This window comes from Mustela erminea, chromosome 20 (assembly GCF_009829155.1).
Source record: "Mustela erminea isolate mMusErm1 chromosome 20, mMusErm1.Pri, whole genome shotgun sequence".
Lineage (NCBI taxonomy): Eukaryota > Metazoa > Chordata > Mammalia > Carnivora > Mustelidae > Mustela > Mustela erminea.
This window is the reverse complement of record NC_045633.1, coordinates 10,604,331-10,624,640: the sequence shown is the minus strand read 5'-3', so window position 1 is coordinate 10,624,640 and position 20,310 is coordinate 10,604,331. Positions and strand designations below refer to the sequence as shown.

Genomic DNA, 20,310 nt, shown 5'->3' with positions numbered 1-20,310 from the left:
TTCTATAGCAACGGGGTAGATTTGTGGAGCCAATTAGCATTCTCTGTAACTTTAGCGGTCCCCTTTGGGGCTAGCTTTGGAGCAGTGGATACTCTTTCAGGTTAAGGTATTGGTAATGGGCTCAAAGCAGCAGCAACATATTTTGGAAATGATACGGGGTATTAGTCGAATGGTACGTTTGCTCTCAGCTCAAAACTGCCAGGCCCTTCCTATGCTTGGGGAAGCTGAGTTGGGGCCCCCTGCCTTCTGGGAGAGATCCATACCATGCATTGTCCCCAGAATGACTCTTGACCTTTCTCTTGCCCTCCGGGGTGACTTAATCAGTTCTGTCCCAGGTACAAACTTGAGGAGTCAGAGGCCAAACACAAGAGTGTCACAAGCTTGCATCTTTCCTGGGATTCACTGTAAAGAACTTAACGCGGGGCGCCTGGGTGGCTCAGTGGTTTGGGCTGCTGCCTTCGGCTCGGGTCATGATCTCAGGGTCCTGGGATCGAGCCCCGCATCGGGCTCTCTGCTCCGCAGGAAGCCTGCTTCCCTCTTTCTCTCTCTCTCTCTCTGCCTGCCTCTCTGCCTACTTGTGATCTCTGTCTGTCAAATAAATAAATAAAATCTTTAATAAAAAAAGAAAAAAAAGAAAAAAAGAACTTAACGCAAAGGGTCCATTCCCCTCCAAAACAGCTAAGAGGTCTCTTCCTCAGAATTAAGTCTGGCTCAGTCTGATTTCTCTTACGGGCATAGAACTGCGAGCGTGTCCTAAAGGCAGTAGAATGTGATGTCCCACCGATATTTGCTTCCCTTATAATTTTATTATGGCATTTCTAGCCCTTAAATGAACCATCGCGGAACTCTCTGCTAGAATTTAAACAGGAAGCTGCAGCAAAATGTCCATAATCCAAAGGCAGAGACACTCAAACTTACTTGAAGGTGTAGTTAGTAGCAAAGCATTGAGAATCGTAGAGCACTTGAGAGTTTTCAAAGCCTTAGTAGTTTCTGGTTGGAACTGCTCTTAATTTCCAGATGGGGAAATTGAGGTTCAGACAGAAAACTCTACTTTGAAGTTAAGCTTGTAGCAAAGGTATGGCATGAAACCGGGACACAGACCTCCAAAACTCTGTGCTCCGCTCTGCAAGGGCCAAGCTACTTAGCATGACCACTCAGTGATGTTGCTCTTCTGTGTTCCTCCCCATCTTCTCCAGGATGGCTACTTTTCTCACCGTCCGAAAGAGAAAGTGCGGACAGACAGCAACAACGAGAACTCAGTCCCCAAAGACTTTGAAAATGTGGACAACAGCAACTTCGCACCCAGAACTCAAAAGCAAAAGCACCAGCCTGAGTTGGCAAAGAAGGCCCCGAGTAGACAGAAGGAGCTTTTGAAAAGGAAGCTGGAGCAGGAGGAGAAGGGGAAGGGACATTCGTTCCCAGGCAAAGGCACCAACGAGGTGCTGCCTCCTGGGGAGAAAGCCACGGTGAACAGTAGCCGTGGGAAGGATGCCCCAGGACAGCCCCACGCCAGGAAAAGCGGGGGCAGCTCCCCTGAGCTCAAGCAAGACCAGCCGCCCAAGTGTGACATCTCGGGCAAAGAGGCCATCTCCGCACTGTCCCGCTCCAAGTCCAAACACTGCCGCCAGGAGATCGGGGAGACCTACTGTCGCCACAAGCTAGGGCTGCTGATGCCCAAGAAGGTGACACGATTCTGCCCCCTGGAAGGTGAGTTCCAGCCCTGGTTCTGATTCTTCCTCCTGCCCAGTCCCATCCTGCTCCCCATTTTCCAAACCCCCGATCAGCACACGAGAATTTTTTTCCTTCTGGTACTGTCTGAATTCTGAAGTTGTGTGAGAGAAAACCTTTGCAAGATCACCTGACCTTTTGTTCCAGCTTGAACCAGTTGCCTCGATGGCAGCTGATAAAATAACAGGAAATCAGGGCTGGTGAGGAATCTGAGGTGATTGTATCAATTAGCGTTCGTTCTTTATCTCAGCTGAATATCAGGATTAAAATTGACACACATTTATTGTAATTGAACATGATTTGAAAAGTTTCAAATTGGTTGCTTTGACCTCGGAGGCTCTAAAAAAACCACCTTCCTGTTTTTCCTCCGGTGAAAATTCCTTCCTCCCTTCCATTCTTCCTTTCTCCCTCTCTCCTCCCCACCGTCTGTCGGTCCGCACGTCCTGTCCTGTGCTGGGCGCCCTTCTGTGGGCTGATGGCCTGTGGCGAATGGCATTCCTTGCTCTGCGGTGCAGAGAGAGGTCCGAGCTCTAATAGCGGCGTTCGTAAGCTCAGCGGAGGGGCCCTCCGAAGGTGGAGGGGACATTTGCACAGGTGAGGTGTTACTCGTGTATCTCTGTGTCTGACGTGCCGTTGGCTGGGTCGTGCACCTGCCTTGCTGGTGTGCCTCATGAGGCGGTTATGCGCCAGGCATTGCACGAGGCACCGTGCCTTCGATCAGCTCAGCCCATCCGCCGCCCTGTGAGGTTGGCCCTGTCTCGTGAGCTTCAGTTTTTTGGGTCTTTTTTGGTTTTGGGTTTTTTTCAGATTTTTAGGATTTGAGTCAGGTAGGGAGCGGCCGTGTAAGTGCTATGGAAGGACACCCAGGAAAGCCCTCGCTTGTTTCCCATCACGAAGGGTACAGCCACCTTCATCTTTTCACTCGCTGTCGGCTGTCGGTCCATACTTGTTGAGTTTGTGGCAGTAAACATGTATCGGGACTATATCGTCTTTTAAAAGGAAAGACGTAAAAAGAAAGGGTTTGTTTCTCCCTCACATTTCAACCCGAGTCCAAGCTGTCCATGCGGTTCACATTTCTATTCTTGATCTGACTTGGCTGATGGAGTAGAGGGATAAATGAGTAGAGGAAGAAGTTTCCAGAACCTGGCTTGGCAGAGGAGTATCGGGGGCCTGAGTTGAATGCCCTTCCGTAAAAGTAATATTGGGCACTCGTTATATACCAGGGGTCACAATTCTCCTCCTGCAAAGGTCGGAGAACAAATAAATGAGGCTTTGTGAGCCATACAGTGTCTACACCGGCCACCCACACCGCCATTAGAGCAAGAAGGAGTCATGGACAACACGTATACCATGCACTCGGTTATCTTCCACTAGTACTCATTTGACTAAAGCAGGCTGTGGTGGGATTTGGCCGATGGGCCCTACCCCCGCTGGATACCGAACCCACGTAACAGTCAATATAACACAGTTTTCACCTTAGAGCGCATCAAAGCCTCACACCAGCCCCAGGAGGTAGGTCTGTTAGCAACCCATTGCATCGATGAGGCCGTGGAGGCTGAGAGGTTTAGTACTTGGTCAGAGGGCCATGGCTAGTGGACAGCAGGGCTGATCTATCCCAGGGCCTGCCTCCCTACCCATGGCCTTCCCCTCCTCAGGTGACAGAAGGTGTCCCTTGAGTTCCAATGATCAGACCTCAGGGAGGTCCTGCAGCCCGCACGCGGTGTTCTTCTGTCCTCTGTACCCTTGCAAGGAGAAGGGAGGAGGGTGATGAAAAATCAGGAGGGCTGGCATCACCCGTAGAGGCCAGGGGCCCCCACGCTCCGCCTGGGCGTGCTGAAACCGCCCCCCACCCCGGCGTGGTCATGCAGCGTGAGTTTGCTCGGGCTTTCCCCGTGGATTCACCCACGTCCGCCAAGATGGCACACCCTCCCGGGACCTCTGAGCTGGTTAATAAGATTGGCATTTAAGAGCCATTGCACACCCAGCCCGGCACTGCCTTAATTTGCTGCACGACAGCCTCCCCTTTTGCAATAAATTTACTGTGAATAGACTAATTGCAAAATAACCCTAATTGGGTAGTTATCAATGAACAACTTCCCGTGGAACAAAACGGCTTACAATTAATAGCATTTAAGCCATAAACTATTCTTCTGCAGAAAGCTAAGATGTAATTACACCCCATACGGAGATTGTATTCCCTTTCTGGAAACCATGACACCCGGATTTCCCTCCACTTAGGAGGGATTTGAGCTTCAGCCCTGTGGTCCTTTTATTTCCTGCTAAATGAGGAGATGGAGGTGGGAGGGGAGGGAGATGTAATATGTGTGTAAATACACGCATTTGCACGCGCTGCCTTTGTCACCATGTCGAACGCCCCATCACCCAGACTGCAGCCAGCAGGATGCCGGAAGTTGGATAGAACGGTGGGCAGCCGGAACCGTCCAGAGGGAAGGAACTAGCGTTTGAACGGCGACCTTCGTGAAGGGCTCCTGCTCCCTGCACTCGTCCCTGCACGCGCAGCCATCCTTCCCCTACTCTCACCTGAGCACCACTCACGGAAGAAGAAGAGTCTAGAACCCCAGGAACCGGGTTGCTCCCTATAGAGATGTCCCCTGCCTTTGTGACTTGCCTACTTCACTCCGCTCCTAGAGAAAACAGCGGGAAGGGTGACCCATTTTTGCAAGGAAAGGAGGGATCTGTATACCCCACCCCCGCCATTGATGGCCACCAAGAGTGAGGAACATTGAGGGCTCTACCCCCATCCGCTCTCAACCCTGGCCTCAGGGTTATTTGTAATCTCACACAGGGCCCCTGCGCTCACTGCAGCCACCAGACCATCCCCTGACCTCCCCTCTTCCTCAACCAGGCAGCCCCGTCCCCACCACACCCCCCACAATTGCCTGGGCTTCCTGTCCCTTCCTCGGGCTCCTCAGTCACACCTCCTCTGTCACTTCGGCTGGACTGCCTACTATTTCACAGAGACACAGCCATGTCAGACGGAATGCCAAGGGTGGCCTGGGCTGGAAAAAAGAGGTTTTTCTCCAGGCACTGGGTTTTGAATCCTGGTTGTGACTTCACTAGGTGTGTCACTCTAACCTCCCATTGCCTCAACTTCCTCATCTGTGAAATGGACACAGATTCTCCTACCTTTCCTTCTAGGATTGCTGGCCATAGTGGGGACATGAGTTTCAAATGCTGGTGTGGAGGGGAGGTAGAGTGAAGGGGATGTTGCGCTGTTGGCATCGGTGGTGTTATCAGCCAAGGAGGCATTGAGAAGAGGAGAGAATGGAAGGCCTCCTTGATGGTGATTTTCTGTTCCATGGCCGCATGTCTCTTGCTCCGTCCCTCAGACGTGGCCCCCGAGTGGCTCAGGCATTGGCTTCTGCTCTTTCCAGCCCCCCCCCACTGCTGTTACCTGCACCCCCCATTGCACCTCACCTTGTCTGGCCGCCTCCTCGGGGAAGTCTTCTTGGACCGTGTCTCCCCTAGAAGCCCTGGCCACAGGGATCGTGCTAACCCTGGCCAAGGGCAGAGGTAGCTTTCCTGATGGATGCCTTCCTTGATAAAGACCGTTCTGCCTGTAACCGGCATTCTGGTGCAAGTGCTGGTCATAGAGCTTTTAATGCCTCGTTACAACGGGAACAATTACATATCTGGAAGCTTCGTCACCTTCCTGCATCTTGAGTGACAGTGTCCCAAGAAAGGCCCCCCTGGTGCACCCCCAACCTCCCCCATCCCTCCTGCGGTTCGCCCTCTGCTGTGTCGGGGGGGCCAGTGGACTCATGCTGCCAGCGGCCTGCGTGTCTGCAGCCGTCATTTTTAGGTGGAGAACGAGCAGGGAGTGATGTGAGAAGTTCAGAGAAAGCGGTCGGCTGGGAGGAGGGGTGGCTGCCACCTGACCAGGAACTCGGGCCTGAGCAGCTGGGTGACACACAGTGGTTCTCCCGGGCGACAGGCAGGGGGTAGTTACTTTGAGTCAGCCGACCGGCTGCAGGGCTACAAGCCTTTGCACGTGACCGGGGAAGCCGGCTCAAGTCTTAGGGCTGGAGATGGACTGAAGGGGGTTTTCCGATAGAAGGGCAGCTGTTCTGGGATGTGACAACAGTGTTTACCCATGAGCCTTTGCAGGAGGCCAGAGGCTCTGGATACTTGGGCTTCCGGACGGAGGTCTCTGGCTGCCCGCTCCAGAGAGAGAGGCAGATGGCGCATCCAGCTGTGGGAGGGCTGTCTCCCGTCCATCACTGCACACTGGGGGGCAGTGCAGTGACTCCCCAGCGTGAGGAGCTGGCTTCCAGGAAGCGCGGCTGGCGGCCCAGCCTGGAGGGACTGTTCAGGCTTGGATGTCAGCTAGGCCAGTCTCCGTGCCCTGGGGTGTGTGCCTCAGTTTCCCCACCTCCCCACCAGGAGTCAGAGACCCTGATTCCTCCCAGGCTTTCTCCTGATGAGAAAATGAGGGAGCAGCTTTGAAAAGCTAAAAAGCACTGCACTAAGGGGGAAGTGGTGTGGCAAAGTCTAATGGATCCAGGCACAGCTTGGCTAAGTGGCCGGGGCTGACTCGCTTTCCAGAAGGCCAGGTTGGCAGAGGAGCCAGTCAGACCCTTCCTGCTGAGGAAGGCATAAAGTCCAGTAGAAAGGAGGGTTTTCAGCGGTAGTTTGCTGGGATCGGGCAAACCTCATCCCAAAGGTGTTTCTTGGTTTTCTCAGGGTGCTGAAACAGGTGGCTGTAGACCACTCATTGGCCACCCAGTAGGCAATGTCCAAAGCCACAGCTCCGCACGTGTTTTCCGTAAAGGGCCAGAGAATAAATAGGAGACTTTGCAGGGCGTATGGTCTCTGTCACAACTCGGCACTGTCTGGAAGCGTCAGTATAGGAATACATGAGCAGCACGGTGGTGTTCCCTACAACCTGGTTTACGGTCACCAAAATGTGGACTTCACGTAATTCTCACATGTCCTGAAATGGTACTCTTTTGACTTTTTTTCCAATCATTTAAAAATGTGAAAACTCTTCTTCCCTTGAAGGCCACACCAAAACAGGCAGCCACGGGCTGGAGGTGGCTGATCTTTTTCTAGGACGATACAGCGATGCGCAAACACGGAGAATGTCTTGTTCCCATGGAGTCTCTACCCCGTGCAGCTCGGGACATTGGGTCCTTTGACATAAGATGGACGGTGATTCTAGGAGGCGTGTAGCAGGATAGCTCTACCCTCATGGAGCTTCTGCCCCAGTAGGAGAGGCCGGAGCTAACAAGAGAGCCAGTAGGTCTAGGGCCCCTGGTGGTGTGATAAGAGCTCTGAAGACTAGGCAGAGCAAGAGGACAGGGGAGTGGCCAGTTCAGGTAGGTGACCACAGAGGCTTTCTGAGAAGCTAGGTAGGGCAGCACCATGGGGAAGAAGAGCAGTCCTAGCAAAGGGCCTGGCATGTTCCAGAAGCAGCCAGGCCAGTGTGGCTAGGAAGGAGGGTGTGATGAGAACAGAGGGAGAAGGGGTCAGACCCGGGGTATTCTCATGCTGTTTTAAGTGACATGGAAGCCACTGGAGGTACTGAACAGTTCTTTTCTTTTCTCTTTTTTTTTTTTTTGAAGAATTTATTTGAGAGAGTGCACATAAGCAGGGGAAGGAGCAGAGGGAGAGGGAGAAGCAGACTCCCCACTGAGCAGGAAGCCCGCCGTGGGGCTCTATCCCAGGACCCTGGGATGCGTAACCAACTGAGCAGGCCAGGTGCCTGAGACTGAACAGTTCCAACATGATCTGATTCCCCCACCCTTGTTTTTTTTTAACTCTGTGCTACTTTAAGAGACTTTTTATCTTACTTTGTTGAGATAAGAACACTTAACATGAGATCTAGCCTCTTAAATTAAGGATACAATGCAGTTGTGCTATGTATAAACACAATATTGTACGGCATATTTCTAGAATTTATTAATCTCACTCAACTGACACTTGACACTCGTCAAACCTCATTTCCCATCCTCCCAAGCGTAGGCAACCACCATTCTACCTGTTTCTATGAGTTTGATTATTTTAGATGCCTCATATATGGGAAATTATTCTGTGCATCTTCTGTGAGTGGCTTAGTTCACTGAGCGTAGTGTCCTCTGGCTTCACCCACGCTGCTGCACATGGCAGGATTTCCTTCCTTTTAAAGACTGACTAGGATTCCCTTGTGAGTACATACCACCATCTTTAGTCCCTTCATCCGTATGTGGACATTTTGGCCATCTTGGCTGTTGTGAATAAAGCTAAGTGAACGTGGGAGTGCTCGTATCTCTTCGAGACCCTCATTCAGCTCCTGGGATAAATGCTCAGTGAGATCTCACCCCACACACTTTTGGAGGGCCGTTACCCAAAACAAAAGACAACAGGTGTCAGCCAGGATGTGGAGAAAATGGGACATTTGTGCCCTGTAGGTGGGGGTGCAAAATGGTACAGGTACTGTGGAAAACCATATGGAGGTTTTTAAGCTCACTTCTGATCTGATTCAGCTTTAAGGAAGGAGTTGAAAGCGGATGGTTGTGGAGGAGTTCTTACCGGGGTCCCAGAGGGAGGATTAGCTAGCAGACAGAAGCTATTGGGATTGGCCTTCGGGCCAGATGGTGGTGACCATCACTTTGTGCCCAGTGACCACTCAAGTCTGATCATCCACAGACATTTCTGAAGCTCCCAGTGTGTGCCAGGTGGCTGTAGTCCGCAGTCGCTCGAGGCTCCCCCCTTGAGAGGTGAGTCCCAACAGGCCGCTTCCACATGGCCTTGTCCTTCTCAAGCACTACGGCGTTCGTGCCCCCTCCCAGCCTTGGAATCATAAAGCAAGCCGCTGCCACCCACAAGGCTTTTTAGAAAGCTAAATATGTAGTTATGGGAAATATCATAAATGCCCCCTTCACCGCCCTCCCACCTCCTTCTCCACCCCCTCCCCTTCCCCCAGGAACATGCTGCCAGCTGTACAGTCCTGCCAGTCACTTTAAACTTGTCATTAGGGTGTGTTTGTTCCCTAACTGCCCGGCCTGAAAGCAAAGCTGAAAGGTTTGAGGTGCGGGAAGAGGCTGCACACACAGCCCCTGAAAGCGCGTGTTGGAGACGAGGGGACCGTGGTTAGAGGAGTATTTTCTCCCCCTTCTCGTGCGCTCACAGTGACATCTACAGCCTAGGGGATGGGAAGTGTGTTTGTAACCCGCATTCGCGGACCACTACTTCAGGTGGCTCCACCGAGAGCCTGGCTGCTTGGCTTCCCTTTTGTGGGAGGCTGGAGGCAGGCTGGGGAAGCAGCAACGGTCCTGAGATTGTGGGCGGCAGGGCAGAGCCTGGACGTTGGACCGGTGAGGGTGTTCCTAGATGCCCGCTGCCCCTTAGCACAGCCCCTCCCTCCCACACACAGACAGCGGAGACGAGCGGGCCGGACTCCGGCACCGGGACTGTTGCAGGCAATGTGGGATTGCTAAGAATTCGGGTTCCGCTTTCGATAAGCTGGGGCGGAGTCGTGGAGTCTCCTAGCGCCGGACACCATGCTACTCGAACAGGAAGTATCTTTTACTTGTGGGAGGGAATGAACCTGGGGTACTACATCCTCCTGCTTTCTTGCACCTCAGGGAGAACTTAGGAGGACCCCTTGGATGCCCTTGGAAATGTGTCCTGAACGTGAACATCATCTTTCCCCTTAGCATCCTTGACTATATTTCATTCTCTTCACTTACTCAACAAATCTGTGTTGAGAGGCTGCCCCTCACTGAGCCTGGTGCCAGACAGTGGGACATAGCGAGCAAGAGATGAGGGTCTACCTTGTGGAGCTTACAGTCCTGAGTGGAGGGTCAGGCAAAGAACAGAAAGACACAGGATAGTGGCGACTGCCGTATGCATGCAGAGGGGACCAAGCAGGGGAGCCGGAGGGGCTGTCTCTGAATGACCTGTACAAAGCAATGGACGAAAGGTAGTCGGAGATGGCTGCGGTCTTATTATGGAAGAACAAGAGAAGAGGGTGAGCTACCCTCAAATGGGATGGTTTCTAGTTTCTTGGATATACTGAGTTCACTCATTCATTCATTCATTCAACAGTTATTCATCAGGCATCCAGTGTCTATGCTGGGCAGTAGATTTGGGGGATGCCTTTGGAAGGCAAAAGAGACGGAATCCCTGTCCTCATAGAGCCTGTAGTCTGTTAAGTTGGGAGGGTAGATCCAGAAATCCCGGGATCACAAAAATAAACACAGAATTGCACCAGAGACCACCACTTCTGCAGACACACCTGCCGGCCTGTTAGTGGTGCTGAGAGAGGAAGAGTGGGAGGAGTTAACTAGGGGAAAGGCTGGAGGGAGAACATTCCAGGCCTAGGGTGCATTGTGTGCAAAGGCCCTGAGGCAGGGAGAGGTGTAGGGAGGATGAAGCACTGACAGTACTGCCAGGGAAGCTCTGAGGACAAGCAGCCAGATTTTAATTCCCAAAACGTCTGGGTGAGATGATTCCTGTCTTTTTACCTTGCGTGAGAAGAATGGAACAGAGGCGTACCTCTCAGGACCATGTTGAGGTCTCCGGAGAGCCAGGGGAAGATCAGCCCCAAAGACAGGCAAGGTTTGGGAAAGCGAGGAGTGAGGGAAGGTCCTGTATCTTCCCTCCAGAGAACTGTGTTCCTTCTGCCTTTGGCGACTGACACAAGTTCTCAGCCCTGGACTCCGGTGGCACACACTTGGGGACCTCACCTCCTGTGGCACACTTGTTTGTCCTGACATCCAAACCATGGGGGCTAGGGGGAACCTTCCATTCCCCTAGCAATGATAGGCTTGTGCAGGCTCTGTGCTCTGGGCTGTTTCACCATCACCAACTCAGGCAGGATTAGGGAAAGGATCTGAACCAGACTGGCCTTGACAGGTTTGAAAGGTAACTCCTTTTACCAGTGCATCAGCTATAAAATCCGCTCACAAGGCACCTGCCCTCTGTCAGCCTCACTTCTTACCTGGACAGTGGGTTGTTAGATCGCCACCCCCTCAACCTCAGATTTCTGAGTAAAATACTGACTTTCAGATGAGTGATTCCCTCGGTTCAGCCAGGAGTTCTTACCAAGCACCTGTTACAAATCAGCAGCAGATTATTCAGGTTCTGGAAGCTTCCAGGGTGGGTGGGCAGGGTGGACTGGCTTCCACAGCAGGTCATTTTATGATGCTTTTCTCAGCTTCTTTGAGTATCTTGTCCAGAAACTGCTCTGGGATGAGGTAGAGAATAGTGATTCAGAGGACAGTCTTTTGGCCTTGGGGAGCCTGTTCCTTTGGGTGTAGCTGGCTATGCATCAGCCACTTGGTGCTGGGAAGCATAGACCTAGTGCAGAAAGAGAGAGCCCATGGCTTTTTGAGAGGCCCAGGAATGAAACTTGTATCTAGGCTAGTGCCCCCTTTTTACACAGACAACAAAAACCAGCTTGCTTTTTCTGCTGCCTCAAAGTATTTGGCAGTAAAGAGTAAGGGGTTTCTTTAAATATCACTTTCTTCTGGAAATCCTCTGCGGTTCCCTCCCCAATTCTCCATGAGGTGCCCAGACTCTCTGCTCCCCCAGTCACCTTACCCACTCCCCGTTGGAGCATGGGTCATGTTGCACTGGAATCCTGTCGCTGCCACTTAGCCACAAAGCCAAGTCTCGTCCGTGTGTGTCCCCTGCTGGCTCTCAAGCCCTTGCACAGACCCTGGGACGTGAGCGCTCGCGTGTCTTGGGCACGTCCTGAGCACCAGGCACACAGCCAAGCCGTGTCCATGCATGGTATCGAATCTCCCGCACAGCCCTGGGGAAAAGTGTGTTCCTTCTGCCCACTTCACACATGGGAAGATCGAGGCCTGGAGAGGTCCATTGGCTTGCGCAGGTCTCACTTAGAAGCAGCAAACCCTGAGCTCAAATTCAATTCTGCCTGACTTCAAAACCCATGTTTCCGCCTCTCTGCGCTGTGGCGCGTTTAGTACCTGTGCCATCCGAATGTGTAGTATGACTGATCCTGTTTCTCCAGAGATAAAGGGAAAGGCAGCGGAAATGTTAACACCTTTCTCTCCCTGTTCATTACTCTCCTTCCCTGCAGCCAAAAAGAACAGGGCACTGAGGTCTCTGTACAAGAATCTGTTCTTAAATAATAATGCTTAACCTTTACCTAGGGATTGCTAAATGCCAGGGACTATCCTAGGCATTTTAGCCGCATTAAATCATTTGTTCTCGTAATAGCTCTGTAGTCCAGGAAATTGACGCACAGAGAGGGAGGAAACCTGCCCCAAATCTCCCATTTCCTCAGTGGCAGGGCCAGCCTCTGAGCTCAGAGTTTTACTGCGTTCCAGAGGCAAAGGCTTAACCACTGTGCTGCTTCGCTGCCCGTAGCAGCCGCTGCCCTGTGGCTGAAGGAAGGCCTGAGTCGTTCAGCTCACCCCCCAAGCTCCATCCGTCTGTTGCAAAGCGGTCCACGCAGTCGGCCAGCACCCCTGCTTCTGGTGGGGTGATCCCATCCGAGACCCTCAGGACTTGCCCATGCGGCCTTCCTGGGTGAAAAATGGTTAGCACTGATCGTTTGCTCTTTCTCTGCCGCTTCCTGGTTGCCCATAGTATATTTGTGTTAGTGTAAAAATGACAAAGCAATAATTTTTCATTGTATCCTTCAGTCACCCATGAGAGATTGGATTTAGGTCACAATTTATTACCCCGTGGAATTGAATCCAATTTTTAACACCATGTCAGCCATTCTGGTATTAGAGCCTTTTAATGGCTGTGAAATTTATACAATGATAAAGTAATTTAAAACATATGTAGGAAGAGCATCAGGCAAATTGATGTGTATAGAACCCTGTGTAAAAATTGAATAGGAGATAAACACGGAAATATGGTGATTGATTAGGGAGCGGCACTCGCTTTGATAAACTCTTAATGCCGAAATAGTAAACTAATTTATTCTTGGAAATTTTGAGGAGGGTTTATGTTGCCCTAAATCAGAAGCAAGGATAAGCCACAAAGCGCAAATTGATAGCTCACCTCTGAGCATGGCGTGGTTAGAGCGAGAAACCTGTCCTGCGTACCTGGGAGGCTGCCGGCAGCCTGTCGCTCGCACTGTTCCCAGCAGCCGGCGCAGGGAGGGGTGGCCAGAAGACAGGGCGGTGGGAGGGAAAGCAGAATTTTTTCTTTCTTTTTTTTTTTTTTGTTTGTTTGATTGTTAAAGCTCGCTCAAATAATGCAGAAAGCATGCTCGTTATAATTTCTTTAATTATTCAGGTGGGACGATACGCATTCTCATTATTTCAAAAACCAGAAAACATTGCAGAGAAAGGGAAAATTGAACTTGACCAGGCCCTCTCTGAGGAGTAACCGCAGGCACGTTTTTGTTTTCACTGAGATCTTTAAAGGTTAATTTATTTATTTTATTTGAAAGAGAGAGAGAGAGAGAGAGCCAGCACGAGTGGGGTGTTGGGGCCGCGGGAGAAGCAGACTCCCCGCTGAGCAGGGAGCCCTATGGGGGGGCTCAATCCCAGCACCCTGAGATCATTACCTGACCCAAAGGCAGACGCTAACCGAGTGACCCAGGCACCCCTCGTTGAAATCTGTAAATTCAACAGATACAGAACTAGAGTTGGTTTTGTGCTGTGGGGGGAGGGCAGAAATGATAAGAAACTAATGCGTCAAGCTAGAACCTGTAAAAATAAAGGATCTGGTTTGGTCTGGAAAGACTCAAAAATTGTATGAAACTGATGTGTAGTTCTGGAACCTTTTTTTTTTTTAAGATTTATTATTGGGCAGGGCGCGCCTGGGTGGCTCAGTGGGTTAAAGCCTCTGCCTTCCGCTCAGGTCATGAACCCAGGGTCCTGGGACTAAGCCCCGCATCAAGCTCTCTGCTCAATGGGGAGCCTGCTTCCTCCTCTCTCTCTGCCTGCCTCTCCGCCTACTTGTGATCTCTGTCTGTCAAATAAATAAATAAAATCTTTTTTAAAAAAGATTATTAATTGGGAAGGGAAAGATTGCAAGTGGGAGACGGCAGGGCGGGGAGGTAGGGAGAGAGAGATTGAAACTCGGGCAGACTTCACACGGAGCATGGAGCCTGACCTGGGGCTCGATCTCATGACCCTGAGATCAGACCTGAGGCGACAGCAAGAGTTAGATGCTTTAACCGACTGTGCCACCCAGGTGCCCTTGGAACCTGTTTTCTAATTTGGACAGGTATCTACATGAGACCTGTATCCCTGTCTGGAGACAGAGACCTATGTAATTCCTTTTTGTCCACAGTATATTTATTTTCCCATTCCCTTTTATTGCCAATATGATTCTTTGTGATGGCTGGCTGTTCCTCTGGAGGATAACTGTGCCATGGTTTGGCCATCCCCGAGTGGACATTTACATTGACCACATTTTTACTAGGTTGTAGGGCTGTGTTCTCCGTTCTCCCCCCAAATGGTGCATAATTAGTATCATTCTGGATGCACTGGAGAAAAGCACATTTGCTGCTTAAGATGGATGCCTCAAGGACATTGGAGCTTAATTTTAATTCTCATGGGGCCCCAAGTTGAGGCTGGCTGCTGGGAGCATCCTGAGAAATGCAGCTGGTAGGTTGAAAGGCTGGTCTGCTTTAAATTTTGATAGATATATCAAACTATCCTGCAAAAATGCTGTACCAGTTACAGTGGTGTGTTCTATCCTGTCTTCATCACAAACAAAATGTTAGAAGCTTCCAGAACATCTTCATTCTCCTATAGGGAACTGCGTCCTTCCCAGGCGCCCTTGTCACATTTCAGAGTAGTAACAAGTCTAGTTCTTAAGCTTCTGAGACCCCTAGCAGGACTTTTCCGTCCCCAAGGATAGTGGTTCACTCACTTGAGCTCCTTAAAACAGAGACTCCCAGACCCACCCCCAGAGATGCTGAACCAGTCGAGGCTGGCTCCCGGAACTTGCCTAACAGCTGCTGCTGCTCTAGAACCACACCTCGAGAAGCATCGACCTGGAGAACACCCCCTGCCCCCCAGTTCTGCCCTTTCTTCCAGGGTGTTGGTTCCCAATGGGGATGATTATGGTCCTTCCCGGGAGACATTTGGCCATGGCTGTAGACACGGGTTGTCATAAATAGCACAGCGAGGCTGCTGGCATCTAGCAGGTAGAGACCAGGGGTGCTGCCAAGCATCCCACAGAACAGGCCCCACGGTAATTTTCCAGTCCCAAATGGGGAGAGTGTCTCAGTTGAGACAGCCTGCTGTCATCTGAGACGGGGTCATCTGCCTCTGTGTGTCCCTTTATCTCCTCCATGTGGCCAGTTCGTATTTAGCATGGGCGTGCCGCGTCCCCAGTCTCGCTTTTGGGCATGGAACATGTCCGCCACGCCCCTGTGTCTTTCTAAGCCCTGATGATCCCAGTGCCCGAAAGTCCTTCTTCCCGGCCTGAAGAGCTAATAACCATTAGACACCACCTGTTGGTCTCCACCTGCTGCCGGGCCAGGTGTGCCACATGTGGAGCTGTGCTCTGTAGTGAGAGCTTTAGTCCGTCCACTTGGGATTGAATTCTGGCTGGCCACTCGCCAGCTGGGTGACCTTGAGCCAGTCTCTCCACCTCTGTGTGTAGCATTCTTCATCTGTATAGTGGGGACGATGATTGACATCCCAGTTTGCCCAGGACTGTCCCGATTTCTGAGTCTTGTCCCCCATATCATTAGGAGCAGCGCTCTTCCTCATCTCAGGAGTTTCCCAATGTGGGTGATGAATGACACGGTCGCCTTCACGACAGTATAGTTCCGACATTGTACGGTTCTTGTGAGCACAGAAGGAGATCATGTGAGGTGTTAACACAGAAGCTGGTTCTGGAAAGTTCTCAGGAAGAGTTAGCTTTTCTATTCTGGATAAATACCCCCCCCCCCCAAAAAAAATAGAAAGCAGACCCCAAGGAGGTATTTGTACCTTCATGTTCTCAGCGGTGTTATTCACGAGAGCCAAGAAGTGAAAGCATCACAGGTATCCATCAACGGGAGATTAGATAAGCAAATATGGTCTATCCCTGCAATGTAATATTTATTCAGCCTTAAAAAGGAAGGGAATTCTGGCACACACTATAACATGGGTGAACCTGGAGGCTGTTATGCCAAGTGACATAGGCCAATGACAGAAAGACAAATACTGTATGATTCCACTTACATGAGACACCTAGAATGGTCAGATGCATAGACTAGAATGGGGCCCTCAGGGGCGGGGGTGAGGGAGGGTGGGAAGCTTCTGTGTAATGGGTAGAGGTCGAGTTTTATAGGATTAAAAGAGTATTAGACATGGGTTGCACAACAGCATGAATGCGTTTAACACTACTGAACCATACACTTAAAAACAGTTAAGATGGTAAATTTTGTGTTAAACCTATTTTACCGTAATTAAAAAAAAAAAAACACACACATACACACACAACAGCTCTTCTGCAAACAGCCATTCCATCTTGAGCCTCATGCTAACCCACCAAAGTGGGCTTTCTCGCCCCATTTTATAGACAAGGATCCCAAGTCTGAGTGAGGCTAGATGATTCCTTCAAGGTCTGCACACAGCCAAATTGCAGAGTGCAGGACATTAGATTGTCTGCACAAGTCAGGGTCCCACTGAAAGGGGGCTTGAGGCCTAGATAAGGTAGTTCCCTTCATTGTAGGGTATTGGGAGCCATTGATGGCCACTGAACAGGAATGGTGGCATGATCTGATTTAGACTTTGTAATAATGGGGTTTAGCAGACTTACCATAAAAGGCCAGACAGTGGATGCCTGGGTGGCTCAGTGGGTTAAAGCCTCTGCCTTTGGCTCAGGTCATGATCTCAGGGTCCTGGGATGGAGCCACACATCGGGCTCTGTGCTCAGCAGGGAGCCTGCTTTCCCTTCCTCTCTCTGCCTGCCTCTCTGCCTACTTGTGATCTCTCTCTCTGTGTGTCAAATAAATAAATAAAATCTTAAAAAAAAAAAAAAAAGCCAGACAGTAAGTATCTTGGGCTTTGTAGGACATATTATTAGGGTCTCTGTCTTAACCTACTCACCTCAGTATGCAAACAATATGTAGATACATGTGAATGACTATGCTCTCATACAACGTTACTTACAAACGGGCTGGATTTGACCCAAGGAGCAAAGTTTGCTGATTCCTGTTTCAGAGGGAGCTCTCTGGCTGCTGTGGTCGATTGGGGAAAAGAACCACAGAAGGCAAGATATATACCTGCCTCGTTACCCACCACACCCCCATGTCATAATCTGGAAGTTAGTTAAGAGCCTCTCAAAGAAGCAGCCAGTCCCCTCAGGTGGCCCATTGGTCCCAAGCCACACACAGCCTCTGCTCCCCCTACTCAGAGTGAAAACTCCCAGGCAGGGGGCCCCTGACAAGGTGACCTGGAGGCACCAGGAGGCCACAGCAGCCAGGCCAGGCTTGAAGGAGCCATGATCCGTGCTCCTGGTGCTGGCCTGACAGTGATGATTGTTTCCAGACTTCGGTCGTCTCGCAGCCAGGGACCCAGAGAATCTGGAGGCAATCTTGCCACTGCTTTCTCAGCCTAGACCTCAAAGGGCAATTAACCTGGTTATCCAGGCCTCCCTCCCTCCTCTTGTTTATTGCTGTGAACACAGGAAATGCACTATTAAGGTGCACAGAATGCTATCAAGGAATTTGACTATAATTTAAAAGGCTCTATGGGGAGGACCCCAGTGGCTGATTAATAATGCATTTGTAGAGCAGTAAAGACTGCAACAGATCAGTGGAGCTCAGCCTCCTGACTTTATTTATGCAGCTGGAATCCTATGAAGTTCCTTTCTGGGTGGGGGTTAAGGGGAGCGTTTGCATCGGGGCTCTCTGACTCACTTGATCCCTGTGAAATTGAGCATTGCAGAAATCCTGCTGCCTAGATGAAGGTCAAGGACTCGGGGTTCTAATCTTTGGGGTATTGGAGTCAAATCTTGGTGCCAGATGCTAGCTATAGAACCTTGGGTGTGCTGTTGACGCCTCCTTGTGCCTCATTCATCCCATCTCTAGAATGGGCTTAGTGATAGTCTCTATCTCCTAAGTCTTGAGATGCTGCCTGGAAAGCTCATACTGTTAAGTACCTGGTGTGTTCAGAGTGCGTGGTCATTCGTTCTTAAATATCACTCAGATTAGGATTCCCTTCAGAGGAGCTCATGTGGCCGACTGGCTCAGGCTTGGACTTTTTCCCATTTTCCCAACTCCCCCAGCAGTGAGAATATCCCAGGTTCCTTTTTGTCTGTCTCCTCCATGACCTCCCTGGCCAGGTTCCTCACATCTCTCATGGGGATGGAGACTGTGTTCTTAGCTCATTTCTCATGTCGTCTCTGCCGCACCCTGCCTCACCTGCCAGGTAACTCTCTGCATCCAGAACATTCCTCATCATCTAGACTTTGATCCATTCGCTGAAAACCCACCAGGGTCTACCCACTGTACCTAGAGTGACTCGACTCCCCTACAGCGGTCTTCGGGGCCCCATGGGACCCACCTCACCTCTCTCAACAGCCTTGTCTGTCATTGTCACGTGTCTTCCCCCGACAGCTCATTGCACCAGGGACCCCCAGCCTCAGGCACACCTAGAGAAAGCAGGCTAGCGCCTAAGGCTGCCCCATATCTGGTCTCTCTGTCCACACCCTTGTTCTCATGACTCTCCTGGCAAGCTCACATCCTTCTTTGGAGCTTAAATCCGGTGGTGACTTCTTAAGGGAAACTTCTTCTCTCTGGCCATTATTTCAGTTTGTGACTCTGGGTGATGAGTTATTTAGCAGCTCTTTTCCTAAATAGACCAAAATATCCTGGAAAGGGGGTTCTGTTTTTATTCTTCAGTACTTAGCCTGCCTAGCACAAAGTGGATGCCCAGGATGGATGGATGGACGGACGGACGCTTGGGTGGGAGGGCGGACGGAAGAAGAAAAGGGGCGGGTGTATGAGTGAGCGGCTGAGGAGATGAATGGTTTAGATGGACAGACGGACGGACGGACATAGAGATGGTTGGATTGGAGAAGTTGAAGTCTGCAGGCAGAATCCAGTACACATGATTTTGTGATAATCCAGGTAAGAACTTAGGACAGAGAACGATTCCGAGATTTCGGACTAATTCAGGAGGCACATCTTGGCAGAATTTGGCAGTCGACTGACCATAGAGATGCAGGCTGAGGGGGACCAGGGAAAACGCCTGGGTTGTTTGTTAGACTGAGTGGTGTCGGTATAAGCAACGGGAGTGGAGAATCTACTGCGTCAGGAAAGTGGAGCCGGTGACCCCCACCCGCCATCTCAGTGTGGTGAAGGTTAATAGGACAAGGCAAACTCCTCGGCTGTTTGGCGAAAGCTGATGGGAATGAGACTGTCTTGTTTTTTGACTGAGTTAGAGTCCAGTTCTGGTAGAGCTTTTAAAACAGAAAAAAATGGGGCGCCTGGGTGGCCTCTGCCTTCAGCTCAGGTCATGAGCTCAGGGTCCTGGGATTGAGCCTCGCCTGGTGCTCGCCGCTCAGTGGGGAGCCTGCTTCTCCCTCTCCCACTGTCTGCTGCTCCCCCTGCTTGTGTGCTCACTCACTGTCTCTCTGTCAAATAAATAAATAAAACCTTTAATAAGTAAATACATACATAGGAGCAGAAAACCCGGCCGTGCGGACACCCTGAACTGGTGAAGCCCTCGCAGACTAAGAGAAGGGAGGAAGGGGTGACAGAAGGTTACTCAGCAGCGGGGCACAGTAGGCCATGAAGGCAAGGAGGGGGGCAGAAGTCTGCTCACGCACGGCGTCTTAGGCCGTGAAAAGGAATTTAGAATTTTTTTTTTTCATCAACTCCAATGGTCTCACGGGACGCATGCCCAATTTCTCCAAGACAAGTCGCCTAGTTTCTCTGAGACAGGAGTGGGTTCGGATGGGCTGGCAGCCTGCTCTCCAGCAGCCACGGCCAGGCCCATTCATATCTGTATCGTCCCGGCCGCTTTCCAAGCTCAAGGACAGAGCACGGTAGTTGCACCACAGTGGGCTGCAGGACCCCCAAAGCCGAAACTATACAGTCTGTCCCTTTACAGAAAAACAGCTGACCAAGCCCCGTTCTAGGACAGAATCTGCTCCTGCTCCCTCTGTCCGGTGTCTGTTCCAAGACTGCAGAAATCCCCCACCGCCTTCAGAATGGATTAAATGGGAGTAAATTACAGCTGTAACAAGGGATGACTGAAACTTGTTTCTGCGGGGTTTCGGTCGACTTTCAGGGATGGGCTGGCTGGCTGGAAAGGTCAGAGGAAAAAAGCTCTGATTTCACCTCATTAGAAAAACCCTCCAGCCTCGTTCCTAGATGCATCTCCACTCGCTGGAAGGAGGCTGCGTGAAGGTGGGATGCCTGACATACAGCAGATGCTCAACAAATGTTTATTGATGAATCAACAGTGACCTTCAGAGGGGTTTAGAGCTGGCCTCCCCCCTGGAGTGTGTTAATACTGACCTGGAAATAAGGACAAAGGCTCTCTAGCTCATCCGTGCCTTTCACTTGCACCACCAGCTGTAACTTGCTTGGAACGGGCTAAACACACGGTGTCACCCAAGTGACCCCAGAGGAGCCCCTGAATTTTGCCAACACACGGCACACAGCATCTGACACCGCTGTGGTCTCACAGGAAGTAG

The 20,310-nt window shown here is 50.9% G+C and overlaps 1 protein-coding gene across 2 annotated transcripts in view; it reads left to right on the top strand.

The window, feature by feature from the left end:
* Nucleotides 1–20,310, top strand: part of XYLT1 (xylosyltransferase 1) — a 292,830-nt gene that overhangs the window by 168,172 nt on the left and 104,348 nt on the right. For both annotated transcript variants that reach the window (XM_032327697.1, XM_032327699.1), the window contains one exon: nucleotides 1,197–1,707. In XM_032327697.1, the coding sequence (XP_032183588.1) occupies nucleotides 1,197–1,707 (511 nt within the window). The remainder of the gene's footprint in view (nucleotides 1–1,196; nucleotides 1,708–20,310) is intronic.